This window comes from Nannospalax galili, unplaced genomic scaffold (assembly GCF_000622305.1).
Source record: "Nannospalax galili isolate Female #2095 unplaced genomic scaffold, S.galili_v1.0 scaffold305, whole genome shotgun sequence".
NCBI lineage: Eukaryota > Metazoa > Chordata > Mammalia > Rodentia > Spalacidae > Nannospalax > Nannospalax galili.
The window spans coordinates 4,194,633-4,219,576 of record NW_008356258.1 but is presented as its reverse complement, the minus strand read 5'-3'; the positions used below and the strand labels follow the sequence as shown (position 1 = coordinate 4,219,576).

General features: G+C 40.9%; 1 protein-coding gene across 9 annotated transcripts in view; it reads right to left on the bottom strand.

Moving 5' to 3' along the window:
* Tmem131l (transmembrane 131 like) overlaps positions 1-24,944 on the bottom strand; it is a 186,733-nt gene that overhangs the window by 52,224 nt on the left and 109,565 nt on the right. For all 9 annotated transcript variants that reach the window (XM_017803530.1, XM_008854277.2, XM_017803531.1 and 6 more), the window contains exons 8-17: positions 10,354-10,431; positions 9,819-9,972; positions 8,277-8,335; positions 7,865-7,973; positions 6,610-6,706; positions 6,016-6,169; positions 5,335-5,505; positions 3,896-3,965; positions 2,724-2,841; positions 445-586 (exon numbers count right to left, since the gene is read on the bottom strand). In XM_017803530.1, the coding sequence (XP_017659019.1) occupies positions 445-586; positions 2,724-2,841; positions 3,896-3,965; positions 5,335-5,505; positions 6,016-6,169; positions 6,610-6,706; positions 7,865-7,973; positions 8,277-8,335; positions 9,819-9,972; positions 10,354-10,431 (1,152 nt within the window). The remainder of the gene's footprint in view (positions 1-444; positions 587-2,723; positions 2,842-3,895; positions 3,966-5,334; positions 5,506-6,015; positions 6,170-6,609; positions 6,707-7,864; positions 7,974-8,276; positions 8,336-9,818; positions 9,973-10,353; positions 10,432-24,944) is intronic.

The following is a 24,944-nucleotide window of genomic DNA, read 5'->3' as shown; positions in this document are numbered from 1 at the left end:
CATTACAGAAGAAGGTCAACGCTGCTAAGATGAAAGTCAACAGATACTGGAGCCAAGGTCCCTGGTAGCATCACAAGGCGGCCTGGCTCACTCTGGATTTCCTTATACTGAGCTTCGCTTCCCGACACTGAGACTTGTTTCAGCCAGTGTCTAAGGCTCTCTTTGGCTGCCAGTCGCTGAATACTCACCTACCTCACACACTTACTTACGAAATTCACATTCCATTCAACACCTCTTTTCACTCAATGCTTTTAAGGCTGTGTACTTAGTGTCTCTCTTGATCTGTTCATTTGATACGTCCTAACACAAAGTCCTAATGACATCTGTGTATGAGCTTCAATCAATTTTCTTTCATAACAAATCTCCAGGTAGAAACACCCTAGCACTCTGAAAGCTCAAGACTTGGTAGCGCTGACAAAGGAGGTCAAGACACACTGTCCTTACCACACTGTTCCTGAGGGCGGTGGCGCTGAAGTTCAACACAAGGCCAGGCTCTGTGACCAAACGAGGCAAAAAGGAAATAAAGGACTCCGGCTCCTTGGATTTCTTTGCATAGGCAAACTGAGTCATTCCCAGAACATTCCTCCTGGATAATGGATTTTAAAAAAAAAAAGAAATGATTACGGAAAATAAATTTACATTAAGTAAAGAGAAGATACTAAATATCATTCCTTCTAAAAGCAACAAGAGTTCCTAGGGAAAAATGGATTATGCTGTATCTGGGAAAGACAGGGTGGAAGACTGAATCTGAGGTAGTACACACATTTAACAAGTGGGAGACTCCAAATTCAATGTCTGGCATTAAATAAACAAAAATGCACATTAAAGAAAAAAAACTGACAATAGAGCATCTGTTTTCTGGAAAAGCAAGGAAGTGCTCAGAGAATGACTGCAACTTTGGCACCATATCAAAGAGACATGCAAGCCACCCTAAAGGACAACCACAGCAAATTTGAAATTTACCACGGCAGGGCTGGGGAGATGGCTCAGTGAGTAAGAGTGCTTGGTACAGAGGCACGAGGCCCTGGGTTCAGATTCCCAGCACCAACATAAAAAGCTGGGCATGGCCGCCAATATACCTGCAATCACAGCCTAGCTGAAAAATGGCAAGCTCTAGGTTCAGTGGGAGACCATCTCAAGTACAGACAGACTTGGGGGGGGGGGGCGACGACGGACACGACACACATGTGCAATGTCCACCTCTAGCCTCTACAAGAACGTGAACAGGTATGTACATCCAAACACTTATGAGTGTTTAGCAAAACAGTGGCAGAAATAGATAAACATATGAACTGAAAACTATGACGATGCTCAAAAACACACACGGCATGTGCTGATAAATGTACAATGAACAAAATAATTAGCAGCATGGCCATTCGTAGTCTAACAAGCAACTGAGGCAAGAACTACCCATGAACACTAAAGCTTGGCTTCAAACAGTCTTAGGGATCAGCAAATGGTCAGATGACTACTACAAAAGAAAAAGATCTCAAAAGTGGAGACCTTAAAACGCATCACCTAAAACAACTAATTCAACTTAATGCTAATACAGGAGAAACTAACATTTACGTACCTTTTGATGTGATGCAATAATAGAGATACAAGACCAGCCAGGGAATTAAGGGTTTTCACAATTTTTAAATTTAAAATCTTTTTAATAATTTAAAAATTTTTAATTTTATGTGTGTGTGTGTGCTGCCTGCATGTACGTAAGCATACTAGTGTCATGCAATGCACACAGAGGCCAGAAGAGGGTGTTGGATCTCCTAGAACTGGAGTTATCGACAGTTGTGAGCTACCGTGGGAACTGAACCCAGGTTGCAGCCAGTGCTCTTAACTACCGAGCCATCTCTCCAGTCATAGAATTAAGTATTCCGGCTAAAAAGGTTTGACCTGAAGATAACCCTGAGGAGATTTTAAAAAAATCCACAGTGTGGAATGCTCTATAAGACAACTAACAGGCCTGAACTCATTAAAAAAAAAATATATGTCAATATGATGAAAAATAAAGACAGCAGGGCATCAGCCTAAAGCTGTAGAAACTAGCCTTGAATGAACCTGAATTGAAAGGGAAACAAACCTGTACTAGACACTATTTAGCCAGCTGAGAAATGATGTGTGGAGTATAGATTATATATCAATGCTCAGGTTTGTTGGCTGCACAAATATGTAACAGAATATTCTCTTTACAAAATCGGTAATTTTCTAATGAAGTGATGAAGGCTGACGTATGACGAGCAAAGATCTTCCTGGTAAGGCACCAAGGGGCTCAAGTAAGATGTTTGCTACTGATCTTCAAATGACTCAGCAAAAACGCACGTCAGTGAACATATATGTATACACAAAGACAGAAATGTAGAATGGCAAAATCTGATCACCTAGTGAGGAAAATCTAGCTGAGTATTCTCTGCACTGTCCTTTCAACTATTTTTCTTTTTAAAAGACAGGGTCTTCCGAGGCCCCCGCTGGCCTAGAACTCACAATGCAGACCAGCTTGGTCTCCACCTCACAGAGATCCACCTGACTCTGCCTCTAGGCTGCTGGGATCGAAGGCGTGTACCACCATGGCTGGTGGCGTCCTTTCAACTTTTGAGATCTGACATTTTGTACAAATTAACCAATGGAGAGAGTTATCACCAATCCCGAAGAGTCACATGCCATTCAGTAACGTACTACGAAGCTTCTCCTCCCTGAGAAGCCACAGAGGAGCTATGAAGACACACCTGCAGACGGCCCCGTTCTTGTATTTCTTCCATCTTTCATACAGATTATTTGCACGTTCAGAATCCATACCCCAGGTAGACTGATCCAGAGAAAGGCTCCCAGCCCAATCAGGATTTTCTAAAGTGAGACCAGATTCAAGATTCAGATTTACAGAAAGTACAATTAAATTAGTAAAAATGCCAAGGGCTGACTGTTAACTCTGAAAACTAAAAGGCTTGTGGAGTAAGTGTTGTCGCTTTCCCTCTAACTTAATGGCACATGATACATCAAATTAAACAAACATGTAGAAAATAAAATGAAATTGAATCATGTGAAGGTAGAAACATAAAAGACACATGGCTCATGAACACAGCCTGAGATTGAGTTAAAACTATGCTTGCAACACTCTTAACAGCTTCAAATCTAAAATGCAGGACTGCTTCCGTGGAAATGTTTGTCAACACCTGTATCTTTCAGGGTGTATGTAGGTTGGGCATGTGGAGGGACAAACAGCAAATCTCATCAGAAAGAGGCCACAGACCAAGGCTTGATCCTCACAATGCATGTTCATAAGCTGCTCTATGAGTCACCTTACCACTACACATCTGCTCTGTCCTGTCTCCACTAAACAGTGTTCCAGGAAAAAAGGTGGAATCTCCCAAAGACAGATCTGTACTTTAAAACTGTCCTTATATCAGATATCTTTGTAAATCAAAATGCAAAAATATTGAAATAAAAATAAACCAAAGACTAGGAACAGTTTCCAAATCAATACCATAGCCTTCAGCCTAACACCACGATTAGCACCTTGGTGGACATTGATGACCCTATGCTTTAAGTCTGCAAATGCAATTCCCAGTTACTCTAACTTCCTTCAGGTCTTTCCTACAAGAATCCAAATTTTCCAATTTTTCCTGGTGATAAGGAGGCTATTATCAAACAATATTATTTTTAACCCCTCACAAAAGCATAAGCTACCCACACAAAAAGGACATTCTTATTTTTACAAGTACCATGGCTGAATCTGGAGAACTCTTAATTATTTTAGGTCTGCAGTCAGGGATCATGCTAAGAACAGAATGATGCAATTGCTTTAACAGAATTAATTATTCCATCTACAATGCTAACTTCTCACTGCTTCCCATACCCCCCAAACTGGAGTGCTACAGAAAGCCTAAAGCAAAATACTTACCTGCTTTTGATTTTCCCATGAAATAATGCATGCCACAATGTGCTATCACTTCAAAACCCAGACTCCCTTCCTAGATTGAAAAGTAATATATGAATAACTTAAAACACAATACTCAGCATAAAAATCCTAACACACTAAAATACGAAGCAGACATTGGCCTCCACCTTCATCAGAGGCCAAATACCTAGGAAGCAATTTCTTTGGTTCTTTATCAGTTCAGGGGTGTCTGCACTGCCTCTCCTAGGAAGGGCCACTACAGTGGATGCTGCACAATCATCAATGCCTCGAATGACAACCCTTGGGTCCACAAGACGCCAAGCTGCCATATGAATTAGACTCAGGACATTCCTGGTGGTTTTGTGTTCTGTCTTCAATTGTACTCTAATCCTCTGAAACACAGTATGCCAATCTGTATTAATTCTTAGCTGAATGTCTCATTTTCTATAGGGCCGGAGAGCGTACGCTTGCGACTTCCACATACTCCTGAGGCCTGTCTCCTGCTCTCCCCCATGATCAACCTTCTTATATGCATCTCTTGACTAGAAGAGGCTATTCCCAAGAAATCTCCCCTGCTCAAAATATGGCTAAACAGAATGAACCTTATTACTGAGTTTGATGTGCAAAGTCCTACCTTCACACTCTTGGTTAATTGTGAGGCATTTCTAACTATGAAACATTAACACTATAAGTGAGAAAAAAATCATAAAGATGGTTGCATGAATGTCTTAAAGTGGAAAATTAGAGCCCAGTGTTACACAAAATAGCTTGGATCAAAAGGAAGCAGTAACAACTTAATGAAAATAAACATTAAGGAAAAAATGAGGCATGTTTAAAATAATCTAAACTGTACATGATTTGCCAAGATTTTAGAAAGAATTCTCTAATGAACCTTTCAGGTTTTAGCCTTGATTCACTAAGGAAATTTAAGGATTATGAGCAACTGAGAGCCACTTAAAAGAAGTCCATTTAAAACACTGAATAATTTACTTGAAGTCACTGTAAATACGTATTAGTTCAACCATGTTTTCCACAGCAAGCAAATATTCCTTACTTTAAAACTTTTGGAATAAGAGCTGGGGATGAAGCTCAATAGTAGAACATTCTCCTAGTGCGCACAAAACCCTAAGTTGATCCTCAGCAGCAAAAGCAGGGAAAAACTTTTAGAAATAAAAATAAAATTGATCACTCTATTGGTAATGATTAATTTTATTAAATAATCTTAAATTACTTCATGAAAAAAAGCCTTTCTAAATAAGGATTTCCATAACTCAACAAATTTTTATCATCTGATTGGTCTAGTAATATTCTTCAATTTCTTGGATAGTCTTAAAGCATATGAACTTAACTAAGTTAATGAAATCCCAGCACCACAAGTGGCTAAAGGGCAACTCTGTGGTTATTAAAAAGCACTACAGCACACATAGTGTTGTAAATAATACCTTGGCTGGGGCCGAGAATATCTGTAGAGGTATTGCGAAAATGGCACCTGTGTTTGTAGTCAAAAATACATTGGTGAACAGATTTATGACAGTGTCTTTAACAGTAAGTTTCAAAGAAAATATATTCCAACAGCCTGGAGGTAGAAATAAAGGGCCAGTGAAATTCGCAATCTAAAAAGAAAAGAAGCAAGACAGATTACTTTTCCTAACACTAATTAGGACTCAAATCATTATAAAGCATGATGCTTAAATTGTTCCATACTTTGGAAAGTAGGATTTTACTCCATTCCATCCAGATCAAAACTCAAATATTTCTTATGTCACTATTTCAAATGTCCAAAAAAATCTTGACATTTTTATAAAATGTTACTTTATGAAAACTGAGTATTTTAATTATAAATCTGGCATACTTGAAAGAGGGAAAAGGGAAGTAGGAGGGAAGGAAGTCAGGGGAGAGGAAGAGGGAGGAGGAGCAGAGGTGAGAGAGGAAAGGGGGAAAGAGGGAGAGGGGGGCAAAGGAGAGAGGAAGACAGGGAGTGAGATCCTAAAAGTAACTATGAAAATGTCAAAACTATATTTGCTTTAAAAATTACAAGTCAAAATAAAATGTTACATATACTAATTTCACAGCATAATTTTAAACAGTTTTTTAAACCAACTTGGGGGAGGCACTATATATACCTTTAAAATGTGCTTGATCTCCTTGGAAACAAACACATCTTTTAATATAACACTCTGGTCCAAATGGCTGCGGTACCATATGGACCACACACCTGATGTGTTCTCATGACTCTCTATGTGAAACTGGGCTGTGGAGGACTCCACTCTGAAATACCTGTGAATACAAGACATGCATGCTATCAACCTTGTGTGCAGGAGAGCTCCCTGTTTAAGGAGCCTCCAAATGACAAATGAGAGCAGAGGAAAACTTCATCTTTGTTGGAAGTAACTACAGACATCATGCCCCTCAATCTTCTGGCTCACCCATGGGGCAACTGTAGACCAGGCTGAAGTGACCTGGCTATGTACGAACAGGGCAAAATCCGTACCCAAATACAACTCAGACACCACAGGAGCAGGTCCCTTTGCATGCCTGCTTCATGAACTGAGTTATTTAGCCTAGCTTCCCAATTCTCTAAGAAACCTTCTGCTACATCAGTATGCTAACACCAGGAGGTGTAAGTTCAGAAAGAGAATAATATGTTACATGAGTCACATTTTGATGCATTTCTAGATGGAAACACCCAGGTTTCAGGAGAAGTGGAATGAACCTACCCCTGAACCACAGGAGAGGAGAGGCATGCTTTTAGTGTTGGAGTGGTTTTTCTTTTCTTCAAACCTTCTATAAGTTCGCTGTCACAGGATGCACCTGCTTTTGGTATAAAGAAATAAATGGGAAATCTTTTCTTTCATTAAATCTGAACAGAAATAAGAAAGACTTACTTTGCACCTTTTTAATTCACATCCTGTCTCCATTAAAACGGAATGTAAGGTACACACTGCCTCTCGTGTTTCCATCTTTCCTGTCCTGGCTTCCCGCCAGTCATCTGGACTACATTTACACTACTGCCTGCCTCACTTTAAAACACTCCCCTGCCCTCCATTTCTTCTTTTAGGGAAAAATGTTGAAGTGAATATTTAGAAGCTTTTCCTTTACAAAGATCTATCTTCACCATAAAAAAAGAGGAAAGTCCCCAAGTGTTCCTAAGGTGACACAGTGAGAGAGAAATTCACCAGGTAGTGAAAAGACAGGCATGCAGAAAATACCAACAACCTTTAAAATCTTTATTGATCTCTGTAATAAATTATATCCCACTCATAGCTTTAAATTACACTTCTTTGAAAATATGAGTGAGGCTGAGGGGGAAGGAATTGGAGAGATGGCTCAGTTACTTTGCTATTCTTCTAGAGGACCCAGGTTTAGTTTTCAGCACCCACATGGAAGCTAACAATCATCCATAACTCCAGTCCCTGGAGATCGGACACCCTCTTCTGGCTTCCACGGGCCCTGTACACTTGTAGAGCACTTACTAAGTGCAGGAAAAACTCATATACATAAAATAAAATATAGAGTATTTTTAAAAATATGAGCGAGACCGAGCATGTTTCTCATGTTCCATGTGAATTATTTTACAGAACTCTCTTTAACTGTAAGAACCTGAATAGAAGGCTGGGTTTATACTAGCCTAGGAAGTCAATAAACATTTTTCATCACATTCTGTCACACAGATAGAACCTGGGCCTGTGACTCGGCTATGTGTTAAAGCAGCACGTCCAATAGACAGACCAAACTGCAGGTTACCAAGCTAAGCTTTAAATTCAGAATCCTGCATGGCAGAATACAGACAGCATACACACCAGTTTTTGATCCACTATCTCTGAGAAACTGAAAGATGTGATTTACAGAAACCAAACCCATTTGCTTTCTTTAAAATATACCTTGCCTGTACCTGTAAGTTACTGCACAGAATGAAGCCAATTAAACAACTAGATAATAGAAGAATATCTCCAATAGTTTTTAAATGGGTACCTTTACAAGTAAAAGAGGCAATTTTTGTAAAGTTTGTTGCAGAAGTAGGTAGTAGTACTGGTTCAAACTGCAGAGACAGAGCATTTCTCTGTGAGAAATGATGTACATCCTGTAACAACAAGAAATAAATCTGAATTATTATTCTCAACGGGAGAAAAGTACCCAGTTGAACCCACTGTGTTAAAATAAGTAAACTACATAGAGTAAGATTCCTAGCAATTGGTCAGCAGATGTGTCCAGAACAGCAGAAAGAGGACACTAACAACCTCCATATAAATGGTGTTCAAGCAAGGGACAGTGGGTTCAAAGGAATTAAAGAGAATAGCTGCATATGTCCCTGAGAAGACCTCAGGTCCTGCAGTGAAATGCACTCTTGTACTTTCAAAATTACTTCATATAAGCACTGAATTACCTGTATCCAAATAAGGCTGTTTCCTGAATGCAATACATACATATTTACTGCAGACTCATCTGTCCAAAAAGAATCAGAGCAAAAGGTTAAAACAAAGAGCTATAGAATCCCCATAACTCAGCACAGTTAACTGATTACATGATCCATTTCTAAAAAGACAAAAAAGCTACTGTTTTTTCAACACTAAAATTGAAATAAAGAGTCATTTTCTTTGGGATATTCTGGGATGTGTGTATGAGTGTATGTGGTACATGGATTGAACCTAGAGCCCCATGTATGTGGGATGGATACTCTTTAAGTTATAAAAACAAGAACCTATAAAAGACTGTCTTAAAGCTCTCTCCCATGATGACCACCACACAGGACAGAAATTGAGCCTAGGGTCATACTCTGTTCTGTCTAAAGGAAACTAACCAACTAGACAGCTTCAAGTCAAGTTATACTCTCCTGTCAACAGGACAGCCACTTGTTTCCTCATTTAAACAAACACACTTGGGGGGAATTGAACTCTGGCATCCTGAACCAGGCTCCTCTTGGGTCTTACCAACAGCAGCATCCCCACTGGAGAGACACCTTGGCCTTGGTGCCAACCTAGCTATTACAAGAATCACCAAACTATAAACCTGAGGACAGGGAAGGTCTGTCACCACTACAGTCAAGTCTGAAGCCAGAAGGAAAATGATGATGGACCATCAATTAGGGCTGGAGGTTGTGGCTCAGTGGTACAGTACACGGCTTAGTGTGTGCAAAGCCCTAGGCTCAGTGCCCACTATTATGGGGGGAGGGGCACTGCTGACTGCAAATAAATGGCTGTTTTTCTATGTCCGTCATATAATTTCTTTCTTTAAATGAGTATAAATATATACTCACAAATCAGACAAGCTGTCATAACCAAAGGACAACACCAAATTCTACATTATGAATTTATGTATCACACAGTATGTGTCTCCTGTCAAAATTCTTCCAAAGGTGAGCTGATTAAATAGGCTTTTCTGCACAGTAGAAAACATGTTTTCAAAGAGAAAAATTCATGGAACTAAATGCTAAAATTCTCCTCCAACTTGTCAAGCATCCAGAAACAACAGGCTATCGACTACGAAACAGCATGATTTGGTCAATTGAGCTTCTGCGACTCTGGAATAAGACACATGGCCTCAAATATTTCGTCAATATTTATCCTAGACAGTCATGCCCATTTAATGTGCTTGCTATCTGCAAAATGCCAAGAAAAAAATTATTCCAAAGGAGACTCAAAATAGTTTGCAGTGGTCACTGAACTTCCCTGAACTGAGTGTGGCTGCAGGTTGAGAACCAGGTGGCACCACAGTTTACTTAAAGCAAGGCTCTCTGTCTTGGTTTGCTGTAATATAACTGACAATTAGATGCTTTTGAATAACGATGTACATTAATTCGGACATACTTCAATGAAAAGGGCTTTTATGTTTTAATTTCTGGCAATGTGGGTGGAGAATAAACCCAGGACACACTCCACCACCAAGCTACATCCCCAGGCCACAGTCAAAAGTTTAGATTCCACCTTACCTAAGGTCTCAGATTTATCTGTAGCTACATAAACAATAGAGAGATGATCTAGTAGGTCTTGAGTGTTTTCTTCAAATTCCTTTGAGGAGTTTTCCACTGCTACAATGATGCTCATTTCTAAGTGTAAAACATCATCAGATTCCAGATAGCAGCTCTGAAGTTGGAGGGATGAGGAACAAAATAAAAATTTTAAATAAAAAAAACATCTGAACTTTGTGGTTTCAATTTTTTTTTTTTTCTCAAGAAAAGCACATAAGGCAACAGCATGTTTATGGTGAGAATACAACATATTGTTTTGATTTGTGGGTTTGTTTTTTTTTTTTTTTTCCCGGTCTTTTTTGAGACAGGGTCTCCCTGTAGCCCCAAGCTGTCCTGGAACTCACTATGTAGACCAGGCTGGCCCTGAACTCAGAGATCCTCCTGCTTCTGCCTCCCGAGTACTGGGATTAAAGGCGTGTACCACCATGCCCAGCTGATTTGTATTTTTAAGCAGAGGCAGGAAAGAAAACAGGATATACTAAATATTTTGTTTTACCTTTAATTGCTGACACACTTTATTATGTAAACTGCATTCCAGCTGTACCTGCAGGAAGCTAGTATTAGTGGTTTCTGCCTAGAAGAAGAAAAAGAGGAAAGACCTTAAGAAGGAGGTAAAGACATAATTCAGGCACTAACAACTAACAATCCACCATTTACCCAGAAAGTACATTCATTCATTTATTCAACAATTTCTTGAAATTCAACATGAATTTCTCTAGCCCAGACCATCTGGCACTCTCATGGTCCAGTACAAATGAGCATCTATGTGAATTCCCACACATCCCAAGTAAGTTACCCTGTGGCACCCATCATCTTAACAACACTACTTACCAGCTGTGCCATTCACACAATTGTTTAACTCAGAAACCTGAAAAACCAACTTCACTTCACAATCGCACCCTCTCTTAAAACAAATCCATGATCAAATCACACTAGACTATGCTTCCTCGGTTCCCCTCACGCTTATTCATGTGTCTTCATCCCTAACACAATGGAGATCAGGGATTGGCAAACTATGTCCAGAGCCAAACTGCTGCCTTTCTGTAAACAAAGCTGCGTATACCGCTCTCTGCACTCCATCTGCTCTATACTAGAACAACACTGAGTACCTGCCACATGGAGGAGAGACGGCACCGCACTAGCTACCTACTCTAGAGAGAAATTCATGGTGCAGGAACTTTCTCCAGGTCTCTGTAAGCATACTACCTTTCCACTCCATGCTCCTCAATGCACCAAGGCTGAGTTTACAAGGCAGGCAGGGATGTGGAGACAGGAAGTCTACAAGATCAAGGCTAGCCTGTACTATACTGACATTCTGTCTCAAAAGCAAATAAACAAAGTTGTTGTTGAAGTCGAGGCTTCCTACCTAGAAATGTCTCAAATACTTTCTTGTGGATACAAAATATAGCACTTCCCTATTTTTCCTCTCCTTGCTCATACTCTGGCTTCACTGCTCTATTTGGCATCTCTGAACTTGCTGTTCCTTTGCATTGAGCCATTTCTCCATTCTGTCTGTCCTCCATGTACTATCCAAGTTACCCTTCATGCCTAGGCTTAAGCATCCCTCTTGGACACCACAGCTGGGTAACTGCCCATTACTTACACCTAGGAGCCCATTTCCTGACTTTTTGTAACATTCCTCACTTGCACTGTAAGGATTTGGCCAAGGTCTGCCCTCTCCTCTAGTAGATAAACACTGAACGGCATGCTTTTATTGCAATGCCTAACATGCACAGTTGGTGGATTAAAAGAAGGAGAACATATTAATAGATGGGATCAGGAGAGCCTGAAATGGGCAAGAGCCAGTAAGTAATAAAGAAGGCTTACAAACAAAAGAATGTATCAAAACCTGACATTTGGTATGTAGTTTTGGTCTGAAAATTTCTATTTAATGAAAAACCAGATCAACACAATACCAAAATTCCATATTTATATCTTTTTTTTTAAATCTGAGTGCTCGTCCCTAAAACATTTCTCTAAATGGAGAAATAATGTGTTCAAAATTACAATTTTAAACAAGATTAAAAACACTATTTTCACAGTGATTTGATATAATTTATAAGCTAATATTTGTTATTCTTGGTAAATTTCTCATGTCAATTTAATCAAGATTCCTCTGTTAACTGGAAGCATAACAAAAAACTACAGATCGAACGTCTCTTATGCTAAGGGCTTGAAATGAGAACTGGGTTTTTGTTTTCGAACACTTCCATATACATAATGAGTTCCTCCAGGTGGGACTCAGGTCCAAACACAAAACTCATCTGCATTGTATATACCACTACACAAACTGGACACAATTTTACACAATATTTTCAAGAATTTTTCCAATGAAACAAAGTTTGTGTACAATGAATCATCAGATTTATGATTTATGATTTATGGGGCTCGAGAAGTTTCAGATTTTAGAGCACTCTGATTTCAGTCTCAGATTCAGGGCTCAAACAGCACTTCATTCCATTTGCCACAAGGGGGTGCTGCAGCACCTCTATGCTACCGCTGAAGTGTGTTGATTTTTCCAAGAGAAATTTTAAAGTTCGGATTTCTCTTTGTTAAGAATAAACGATGGCAATCTTAACTTTTACAAAGAAACTATTACCAAAATGTGAGCCATTTGGAACAACCACACTGATGAGGCTTTCAAATTCCACCAAAAGTACCCAAGTGAGCACACCGTGACAGAGGCACCATCCCCTAATCTAAACTGTCTAGGCAGTTAAGAGAAAAATGAAACCCAATTCTCTAGTTTTGAAACTTCCCGTGTTATTGTAAAAATTAGTTCATAACACATTTTAAGTCTTTATAAGCAGTACATTGACACTATGCCCTTTTAGACATGGGGGAATGCAGCTTGGAGGGGTTAAATGACTTATCAAAGGTCCTGAGGTCAGCTAGTGGGAAAACAACAAATTCTTATTGTAAATCAGCCCTTTTACTTTTCTATGTAAATCAGGTCTATTCTTCCTAGTGCATAAAAAACCAAAACTTCACCAGCTTAAAGACAAGGTTTGTAAAACATTCCAAGATGCAGCAACCAAAGACAGCAGAAATGCCAAAACCCTCTCTAACTAACAAAATTTTATGATTTGTGGTAAAAGAAGTTTAAAGAACTGGACACTGAGATTTTGAAAAAGTCATCTCAACGGCATGGTGGTACACACTTTTAATCCCAGCACTCAGGGGGCAGAGATAGGCGGACTCTGTGAAATGGAGGCCAGCCTGGTCTACATAGCACGTTTCAGGCCATCTGGGGCTACAGGAGACCCTATCTCAAAAAACAAACAAAAAGTCATCTCTATTTACTTGCTAAGAGATCGGTTTTAGGAGCAAGCTATGAAGTTTTGAGATGGTGTGCAATAAAATAGGACAAAAAATAGTGATGACTTCTACCAATAACAGCAAGCCACACACTAACAAAGGTATAAGAATAACCTCTACTACATTAGTCCAGACATGTGAACAAAGCCCTTGAAATTATGTTCCAAATGAAAGTTCTAAAACATAAAATTACTCAGGTAAACCCCAACCTTACCAACTATTTTTCTCAGAGATTATTCCTTTTCACAATTTCAGTTGGTAAATCTTTGTAAATCTCATATGCCAAAAGGAACACAGGTTCTGTATAAGCAATGGGCCATTCTAGTTGGCAGTCTAGACATATTGGGCCCTTACAATGGAGTCTGCACAACAATGACCTTGTATAAAATAAGAGCTGCCTGGGCCCTGGCCCCTGCACACACCTCTCAGATGCTAGAACCAACTATCACTCAGCATTTCCTGCATGATGGACAGACTGAGCTGAATTATCAGCAGTGCAGCACGGCTGTTTCTCCCTGATATTAAAGAGCAGTTCTGTTTCAACCCCCACCACTGCTTCTATCCTTAGAAGGAAAACTCATACGTGCTGCCAGATCCACTCACAAAAACATTGGAAAAAACTTTGAACTGGCTAAAACAAGGTTTGTGGTTTTGTTCTAAAGAAAAATGCGGGTTATGTAGACCAGGCTGGCCTCAAACTCACAAAGATCTGCTTGCCTCTGCCTCCTGAGGGAGGGATTAAAGGCATGCTGGAATTAAAGGCGTATGCCACCACATAAACTTTACTGAGAATTTTCATACATGTATATAATCCATGCCCACTTCCTCCCCTCCAACATTCCCCCCTCTGAAGAGGTAACCCTAAAATCTTTTAAGGATTAGATACAAGCTCCCAAATACTTTTGACAGTTTTGGCCTTTGGAACAGAGTATGTTGCTAACAGGCCCAAGGACATTTTGACTTTTAGCCAAGGAACTGGATACATTTCTTTGGGGTCTCTTTACCCTAACTGCCTAGTCAATTCCCACCTCCTATTCTTATCACGCCATCCGCTGAAGGTGTTACCCAAACTGCCAACAGGGAATAGGGATGCAGACTGCTCTGGCTTCTTCCCTGCTGAACAGTGACGTAGGGTGAGGCAATTGGAATACATTTTTAAAAAGGCAATGGTGGCTTTGCAGCCAACACAGATTCAAGGTCAAACCCTAGCCATCAACTCCCAAGAGTCCATTCTCGCCTCTAGGACAGAGTAACTTAAGTCACAGAAATAGTATGAGCACTGAGTGAGACACACACAACTGGGCAGAGAGGAGGTCCTTGGAGGGGAGAGCTTTTACTTCCATTCGTTCGCAATTAATTTTACTTGGTAAAATCTCACACAAATAATTTAGATGTGTGGGAAGCAGTTTTCTCACATCAGCACAATAAGGAGGAAATTTCTTTCTCACGCCATTGGTTTCTAAGGGAAATATAAAATACTCAAAAATCTTTTCATTTTATTTAGCAATTGGTTCAGAAACCAAGAGGGGGAAAAATGCCATTTACTTCACCCCCACCCCCACCCCCACCCCCTAAATATGCCATAAGCACTGGAGGACAGACAACAAGCAACCTGGAGAGTAAGGTAACCCTTTGGAGGATCAGACTTTGGGGTCAGCCCAAGCAGAAGAGACCCACACTGTGCAAACACATTGGCTTTCACATTTGCATAAGTAACTACTCCAAGCCATGTGGGATGTTCATCTTGGTACTTCAAAAGCATACAGTGGCTCAGTTCAAAGACAATTAATTTTACCCAAATGGATGATACTGGGCTGTGAGCCCCGACAAGTGAGTTTTTAACCAGGGCCAAGGCCCTGGAAAAGCAAAAGCTATTCTGATCCAGTGTATACATGCAATACAATACCATTTTGCCTTAGAAAGAAGTGAAAGTTCTAGGAATGCTTAAATCTCCCATAATATTTTGGTTTGGATCGTAAATGTTTCCCTAAAGGCTTAGTCCCTTGGTCTATGGCACTAGTAGGAAGGTGGTGGCACCTTTAAAAGATGCAACCTAGAAGAGGGAAGTTAGGTCACTGGGGTGTGAGCTTGAAGCGGTTACCAGGACACGAGCTGTTCCTGCCCCTCTCTTTGCTTCCTAGATGCGAACAGCTTTGGTTTTTCCTACCATGTGCACCCTCCATGATACTTCCTTGACACAGGACCAACATGATGGGGAGCCAAGTGATCATTGGCTGAAAAGACTCAAACCATGAGCCCAAACTAACTTTTCCTCTTCTTTTAAATGTATTTAAAAATATTGGGAGTGGGGCGGTAACAGATGGCCATAGGTATGAAGGCCTGTGGGCGCATGCGTGGAAGCCAGAGGAAGACATCACAAGTCCTCTTACTGCTTTGAGACAGGGTCTTTCACTAAAGCTGGGGCTGGATCGGCTACCCGCAAGCCCGAGTGATCCTCCTGCCTCCAGGCCCCACAGCACTGGGGTTACAGACATGCATGGGTGCTGGAGATGCCACCTCAGGTCCTTGTACTGTGCAGCAAGTCCTTTCTCAGTGCCCCTTTCCTATCTTAAGTTGTTTTTCTCAGGCATTTGTCACAAGGGTGGAAAGCTGACCAACATGCCCAGGAAGAGTACTGAGGAGCTGTACCTTCAGACTAAGGCAGCAAAGCCAAGCTCAGAAGAGACCAGGAACATTAGTATAGATCGTGCTGACAGCAGTTATTAGCTGAGGATACAATTACTGCTGTGCCCTGGGGAAAATGCTTCTCAAGTTTATAGGATCAGAGCGCAGTGGAGACAAAAAGCAACACAGAAGCCCACTGAAGCATGGGGGACACGGGAGGCCGAATCCAGGCCTGGCTGAGATGTGGTGTAAGAGGAGAGCGCCTCCTGTTTAAGATTAGCCAATGCGGCCAAAAGATTTGCCTGAACAGATGTTTTCAGTAGAGCCAGAACTTACTGATTTTATCTCTCTCACTGCAAAGGAACTCACCAAAATGTTAGAGAAACATCTAAAGGGGAAAAAAGAAATCGACACTAGAAAGTTTTAAAAATAAAGGAAGTAAAGTAATAGTAGCTTTGAGGGAAGAGAGACCAGCACAAAAAGCAGGTAGACTAGGCATCATGGTCTGTGCCTCTAATTCCAGCACTGGGGAGGCAGACAAGCAAACAGATCAGGTCGGCCTCAAAAAAAAAAAAAAGCCTGTTAAAATGACAGACACTGACACTTTGATGCTTGATTGAGCACTGCTCATAGGAAACGGCATGGTAGAGGCCAAGAGTCCTCTACAGAATGTAAGGTACTCCTCATTCATGCCCCACTGAAGGGGGAAGGGAATGGCACATGGCCAAGGACGCCCCCTCCCCAACAATGGGCCCGGAAGGATATACCTTCCCAAGAGTCCACAAGCCCCTCAGGAATCTGTTGAGAACAACCCTGCAGTCGTAAACGGTACAGAAGGGGAAACCTTCCCTAAGAAGTAAATCTAAAACCTCTATGGTTCATGGTGAGAGGTGATGGAGTCCCTCCATGTACCAACCATGACATCTCAGCCCTGGACTTTGCAGATCATGTCTCCACTGAATCTGGCCATCACTGGGCTTAGTATCACCAACAGGATTCAAGGAAGAAGACCCACAAATCAGCAGAGAAGAAACTAGACCTAGTGACCAAGGTGTCACGGACCTGGACACTGCTAAGTTGTGAGGGCAGGCTCAGGTACCAACTCCTTGACCCTTCCAACCCTACAGTACCCAAATCAGCTTCTTAACTAATGGCAAATCTGCCCACTAAGCACTAAACAACCAGGTGAATCTAGGGAGGTACTGTCCCTATTCTCCTCCTGTCTGTGACACACAAAAAACACTGGAAACGATTTTGCTTGGAATTAGTGCCTGGAGATCTGGGAGGAGCATGTTTCCAAATTTGGTGGATATAAGGTTCAGGGTCTTACTAAGACTTTTAGACATGTGGAGGATTCAAGGTTCAGGGTCTTACTAAGATTTTAGACATGCGGAGGATTCAAACACTGTCAGCACTGGAATTCTGGGGAAGCCACATAGTCTAGTGAGAGGGAGCCCTGGGTGTAGCTGCCAAAGGTTCCCAGCTGCACATAGGCATGGAGAAGCTCTCCAGCCAAGACAAAGAAAATGAGGAAGGACTTCAAATTCTTTAAATGTTAACTCATGGGCCAAGATATTTGATATGGACCTACAGCCTTAAACTTTCATGCTCAGCCAGGAGACTGAATCTGAGTTTTTCCCTGAGAGTCTCCTAACAGGAGAAGGTTTATATTCAAAATTCTTCAAAGTTGTGCCAAATACATTTTAACTGTGTCCTATGCACTGGTTCTAAGTTCTTTACATGATTTGATCTATTCAATAGCTACAGCTATTCTATTATCTTACAGATAAACTAAGACACAAGAAGGTTAAGTAACTTTTCTTGAGGTCACCCAGAACCAGGACTGCTGTGCAGGTCAGATTTGGGGGTTTGTCTCTTTATCCACCAGCACTCTACTGTGTGGCTCAGATGGGGCAGGACAGCCTCCTAGAGGGGTGTCTCAATGGTGTGAAGCGACCCCATCAAAAAGGCTCTCAGGAGCCATCCTGGAGTCCTAGTTGAGAACTGGCTGTGGGGAACAGACAAGAAAATAAACTTTCAACTTCAGACACAGTGTTGCCTTGAGCACACAAAAGTGGAATCGGAGAAGGGGGTTGCTTCTGAGGCCTGGGGACAGGCCCAGGGAGGTGGTAGCATGTGGGCTGATCTCCTCCTCTAGCTTCATAAGTATGTCAACTGGGCCAAGAGCACAAAACCTGAGGGATGTTGCAAGGGTCCTTGCTCCAGCTCTCCAGTCCTCCCAGTGCAGCCGCCCTCCCCGGGAGGCTCCTAGTTAGTGAACTAGAGTGGCTCCTAGTTAGTGAACAACAGGATCCTGTGCTGCAGGAAAGGCCGTTTCTTCCTTCTTTGCACATCGCCTGAGGGAATCTGCCCTTCAGTAGTCCCCAAGGCCTAACCTGGGGATATGAAGGTGGTAGCTTACCTCAACTGCCACAGGAAAGCATGGTTCAACCATATAAGCAAGCTAAGAAGTTCCTATATTTCTTTAATTCTTAATCCTTTGCTCATCTTTCTTCTTTTTGTTTGTCTTTGTTAGAGACAGGGGCTCATTTATATAGCCCAGGCTGGCCTAAACTCTTGCCTGTCAAGTGCTAAGGTGCAGATGTGTGCCACCATGCCTGGCTTCCTAACTCCTGATTCTTACACATTCAGCTGCTTCAGAACCTGGTCAGGAAGACAGGTGGTGTTGACTAGGCTTCTGTAAGTCTTCTGACAGAAGTTATTACAATATTATAATATAACAAATGTTTGAAAGAAGTCAAAAAAGATTTTTCATAACTTCATAAGCAGCTTATAATTTTCCCTTTTTTAAGATTCTTTTATTCAATTATTTATTTTGTTAATGAATTCAGTTATTCCATCAGATATTGCAGATACGTTTCAGACCAGGAGTTCCTAACCTTTTAGAACTGGCACGTCTTTCTTATAGGAAGAGTCCAAAGGTAATTTCATGCATTTTTGTTTCGTGTGTTTTGATTACAACTTATCACCGAACTTTCTACTTGTAGGCATGTCGGTCGTCAAAAAATTTCCTATTTGGGGGCATTTCAAATCACAGGGATGGTCAATTTGAAATTGCTAAAACAGAACTCTCTCAAGGTTTTCAGAAGCAAAGAGCCAGGCAATATCCCAGATGGCAAAACCTCACAAGTAGCGAACTGAAAGAATCAGGAAGCAGGGTGTAATGGAGCACACACTTAGAAAGTAGAGGTTGGAGGATCAAGAGTTCAAGGTCATTCTAAGATACACAGCAAGTTCAAGGCCAACCTAGGATATGTGAGACACTGTCTAAAACAAAACCACCAGAAAACAATATAATTAAAACACAAGTTGGGTATGGTAGCATATATCTGTACTCTACACACTTAGAAAGTAGAGGTTGGAGGATCAAGAGTTCAAGGTCATTCTAAGATACACAGCAAGTTCAAGGCCAACCTAGGATATGTGAGACACTGTCTAAAACAAAACCACCAGAAAACAATATGAAATAGCAAAGAATGCAGGGATTCCAAAGAAGTTCTACAGGAAGATAGGCAGGTTGGTACACACCTATAATCCCAGCACTAGGGATGTTGAGGCAGGAAGATTGTGAGTGTCAGGTCGGTGTGAGCTACACAGTAAGACTATGGGGAGAGAGGCAGTAACAAACAGGAAGACGTGGAGTAAAGAGAATTCAGCTACACATCTCGAAAGTTCCATCATGTTGCCCTCCTTTCTTCCATTCACTAACCCTCCCCCGCCATCTTTCCATTCCACAGAGCCAGTCTAACTAAAGGTGTTAACACAAAAAAGGAAAAGCTATATTCAGAGGCACAGACAGGGGAAACAGTGATGATAAACATATTCATGGGACAGTAATAACTGTCCAAAGTTTGACAACCTTTCATTTTCATGTAAAAGACATCAAATGACTTATGATGTGAAGAACAATTATGAAATACATTAAAATTCCTATGTAACAGTAGGAATTCTCAACTACCCCACTTGGAAAACTGTTCATTGCCCCCTAACTAATTATATAAGATCATCAATCAGGAGATCAGTACCAATTTTGGAGCCCTTAACCCTTCCCTATTTCCTATTTTTCAATTCCAGATCCAGATCAGATTTTTGAAGTACATTTTTAGGGAGAAATATGCCTTTCCTAATGCCTGTTAGTGAGTTCCACTCACAGTTAGTAAGTGGAAACAGGTTTCATGTCTCCCTCTACACACTGATTTGACTACTCCCCACCCCACTGCCACACTGAACTGGCAGGGATCAGCACTCATGAAGGCAATTATCAAATAGGAACAACTTGGGCAGCCTCCCTCAAGACATTAGGCTCTAGTAGGCCCTGCCCAGCACCTGTCCCTGGCAGGCACGAGGGCTTGACAGCACCAACAGCAAAGGCACCAGTTCTAAAAGGTTAGGAACTCCTAGTCTGAAATGTGTTAGGTATCACATGAAACACCCAGAGAAAATCTCTCCTTTACACAATTCAGCAACATGATGCATGGCTGGAAGAGAATACCTCATCCCTACTATCAAATTAGAAAGTTACGGAAGGAGACAACAATGATCAAATCCATCATTCCTTCGTTCTACCCTCTTTTCAGTTCTCTGGATTGTTCCCCATGTGCTCTTAAAAATTCATCATAATTTCTTAAAACCACAAAATATTCTGAAAACATAATCGCTCTTTTAGACAGTAATATGCTATCGTACGTACGTACATACGTGTACACACACACACACACACACACACACACACACTTTCACTTGGTAGAACTATTTCCATTACTTTTCTCTAAAATAACTTCTCTAGGTTTCCCATGTTGTTTTATAATTACAATTTTAAACATTTTTTTAACAATGATTCCAATAATAAATAATTTAAGTCCTTTTCGGTCTTTTAAACAAACTATGGCTAGTGACCCTATATGGCAGCTATGGGGACAACACATGTTTCAAATATTCTTTTGCTTAATAAAACAATGAAACACTCTGCACCTGTCAGCAGCCTGGATTCAAGAAGGCATTGAAGAAGATGTTAAAGAATGTGTTGCCTTCTCATGAGCTAACATCTCTACCCACAACACCCATGACACAGTGTTATAACCACAGAGTACAATCTAGCTTAGGTACTAAGACACTTGCCAGACATTTCCATATGGGCATCGCAATTACAGTTTAAAAGAACTAATATATTGCTAAGCTGATAATTCAGTTGCTCAAATCCTTTTTCTGCTATTGGGTGTTTAAGCTATCTCTACTTATTGCCATAATAAAAATGCTGCAAAGAATATTTTATTGGCATTTTTCTTTCTTGAACATGAATAAGTCAATACATAGGAAAATCATTATGACATTTAATACATTTGGGAAAAATTTAAAGCATACTAAGTTGGCACTTGCTATCCTAGCTCTACTCTTGATCTCTGACCAAGTAACTTAAACTCTAAGTCTGTTCTACAACTTCTAAAATAAGAATAATGCCACCTGTTATGGTGATAAATCTACTTGAAGGTCAACCTGGTCAATGTGGTGAAAAGGTGATGTTCCACAAATCCTGGATGAAGCAACTCCAGGCATGCTATTTGAGGATCTAAGCTCAAATTCCCATTGACTCACCTATCTATTTAAAGCCTGGGGACCTTCAATGTACTGCACACCAAGTTGACATGGAGGTTCTAAGAATGACAAAGTAGGCCCTGTCCTGGAGAGTCCCCTGAAAGATGAAGGGAGACAGGTATAGCAGATGCCAATGTTTCAGTGGGGTGTCACTCAATACCACAGACCAGGGTTGACTAGGGACCTGGGGAGGTTCTAGAGAAGCTGACATTTGACCTGGGTCCTGGAGGATGGACTGAGGGCAGCCAGAATGGGATAAAATCTTATGAAGATGAACTGGTAAAAGGGGGAGGCATGATCTGGGAAGGATGAGAAGCCTGTGATACCAGAGTTGAGAAGAAAGAGATAGAAGCTCCAAGACTGGAGGAAGATGCTGGGTCCTGGCTAGGAATGGCCTTGCATTCTAACTAAGCTAAGTAACTTCACCCTGTACGCAACAGGAGATCACGTGAGTAGGGCAACCCATGCATACACACACACACACACACAAAACCAAAATTTCTATGAGCTTTTTCTTTCATGGAAAATATTTTAAAATTACTATTATCACCTTGGTGTCTGTTTCTACATAAGCATTCAACACATGTAAAACAATTTTATTTCTTCTCTCAACTTCAAACAAAATGAAGTCACTTCTCTTCCAATGGAACTAAAAAGATAAGTTAAAGCAAAGTTACTGATGCATTTATTTCTGTCTAAGTATCTCGCTCTTTAGATGTCCATGAGGCACTTCCGAGTCTGACACTGGAGAAAACACAATTCTGACTTGAGCATTGGACACCCCCAGCTCCTTGGATCACAACCTCCTACATACACCCCCTCACCCCAGGTGGGGCAACCTCAGCAGAAGTAAGAAATCTAAGAGAAAGTATTACAAATAAGGGCTTTCCTTTCTTACAAGGACAGGTAGCAACCTCATAGCCCCCCAAAAACACAAGAAACATATGCAAACAGTTTAAATGTAGAAATACTATAGTAAAGTCAAGTGTTTTTAATAATGCCATGATTATGTCTTAGTTTAAATTTTGTAGATTTTTGTTTTTAGGTATACATACAGTAAGCCTTGAAAAACACTTAAGAACTTCCTTTTTCTAATTATAACTGAAATAAAAGAAACTAAAATAAGTGGCTTCTACAAAACATGTTTTGATATTTGATTTAGACTATTGTGTTGGTTTCGGGAAAAAAGACCAGCTGAATTTTTTTTTAATCTATAAATTCTGAAATTCATTCATCACAAGAGCAGCGACACTATACCATGTTCACAGCCCTACCGTTTACTGAAACACTCAAGAAATACTGTCCAACAGCAACCTGTTGACTGGATGGCTGATGGACTGACAGACTGGCTAACTGAACAGACTGATGGACTGAATAACTTTGGGGGAGAGCTATGCCCAACAGAAGCAGCCTTAGAAAGTGAATTAAGTAGAGCCATAGGTCCCAGTATAAACAAAAACCAAGGGGGTGAACCTAGGGCTCAGAACACAGACAGGATAAAGGGCTGACAAAGAACACTAAGACAACTCAGTGAGGAAAGTCTTGCTTTTTCAACAAATGGTACACGAGCTATTGGATGTCTTCATGCAAAAGAATGCATATGGAAACCTTCCTCACACCATACGCTCGTCATAAACCTAAATGTAACTGTAAAAGCCTTAAAACATACCAATAAAATGTAGGTCCTTTAGGGTATGATACTAAAAACATAAGTAACGAAAGGGGGAGGGGCAAACAGATAAACGTGACTTCATCAAAATTTACATCTTTGTTTTTGTTTTGTGAAATACTTTCATTTTGTTATGCTTTGAATACACATACAAAAAGATTCTGTTACTAGCTTTGAAAACTGTACAATATCCTAATATAAATATATAAAAAGAAGCCAGGTATGGTGGCGCATGCCTTTAATCCCAGCACTCAGGAGGCAGAGGCAGGTGGATCTCTGTGAGTTCAAGGCCAGCCAGGTCTACATAGTGAGTTCCAGGACAGCTGGGGCTACAGGGAGACCCTGTCTCAAAAAGACCAAAAAAAGTAAAATAACAAGTATATAAAAATAAGGAGATCCTAGCAGACAGACTGAGAGGGTGGGATCCCACCTCCACCAGTGTAGCTGCAGACCATCAGAGACTAGTGGCTGAGAATGCAGGGTGCTGCCTGAGAACACCCGGATCCTGACTCCATGTGGTGGTGAGCTTCCTCTAATTGCGCCATACCCATCCCCCTACCTGGGATTTTGTGAGGCCCCTCCCAAGACCCAATGGCAGACCTGCCTTTAAGAGGCTAAGGCTGAGATCCTAGCAGACAGCCTGAGGGGGCGGCTCTGACCTCCATCCTTGTAGCAGCTCTAATCTCAGCAGACTGCCTGAGAGTGCCAGGTTCTGGCCTCTCTCTGGCACAGGGGCTAAGAACACATCAGACCAACTGAAAGTCCCAAAATCAGCCCCTCCTTAGGGAATTCCCCAAATTTTCTCTGACTTTCTGCTAATGGGGGTCCAAAACTCATAAAGAAGCCTGAGTATACCTGATTTGAACCTGATTTGGGCTTCTGTGGGTGCTCCTGAGTAGCTGATCTGAAGCCATCAGTTCCCTCCAAAATAAAACCTAAGAGAACCTGAACCCTGTACCAACCTAAGCTTTACATAACCAATAAGGAAAGGATCTAGGCACCCCAATAATACAAACAGAAGCATACTTCAACTTAATTCTCATATCAGAATCATAAACAACAAAAGAAATGCACATACCAAAATCACAACGAAAGAACAATAAAATGGACGGCCAAACACTATGTCCCTACCAAACTCCACCAGTCCTGTAGAAGAGTTCTACAAGGAAAACCCCCTAGAGATAACCCAGGACACTGAATCTAAAAGAAAAATCATAAACATGACCAACGAATTGAAAGAATTTAAAGAACATGAACAAACAAATCAAAGAACTGAAAGAAGACCCAAATATAAATATGTGTGTGTGTGTGTGTGTGTGTGTGTGTGTGTGTGTGTGTGTGAAAGCTTCTGTACGTCAAAGGAGGCAACCAAAGAAGCAAACAGAAAACCCACAGAATGGGAGAAAATCTTCACCAGCGACACATCCAACAGAGGTTTAATAACCAGAATTTATAATGAACTCAAAAAACAGAGAACCCAGACAAGAAGCAACCCAATTAAAAGATGGGCAAAGGAGAGGAACAGAGTTCTCAAAAGAAGCAGCAAAGATGGCTATGAAGCATCTTAAAAGATGGTCAACATCACTAATAATTAGAGAAATGCAAATTAAAACCACTTTAAGATTTCACCTTTCCCCAGTCGGACTGGCTAAGATCAATAAAAATGATACCAAATGTTGGAGAGGATGTGGGGAAAGGGGAACACTCATCCACTGCCGGTGGGGCTGCAAACTGGTTCAACCCCTATGGAAAGCAGTGTGGAGAACTCTTAAAAATCCTCTACAAATGAACCTACCATTTGATCCAGTTATATCACTCCTTGGCATATACCCAAAGAACTCATCCTATTGCAGAGACACTTG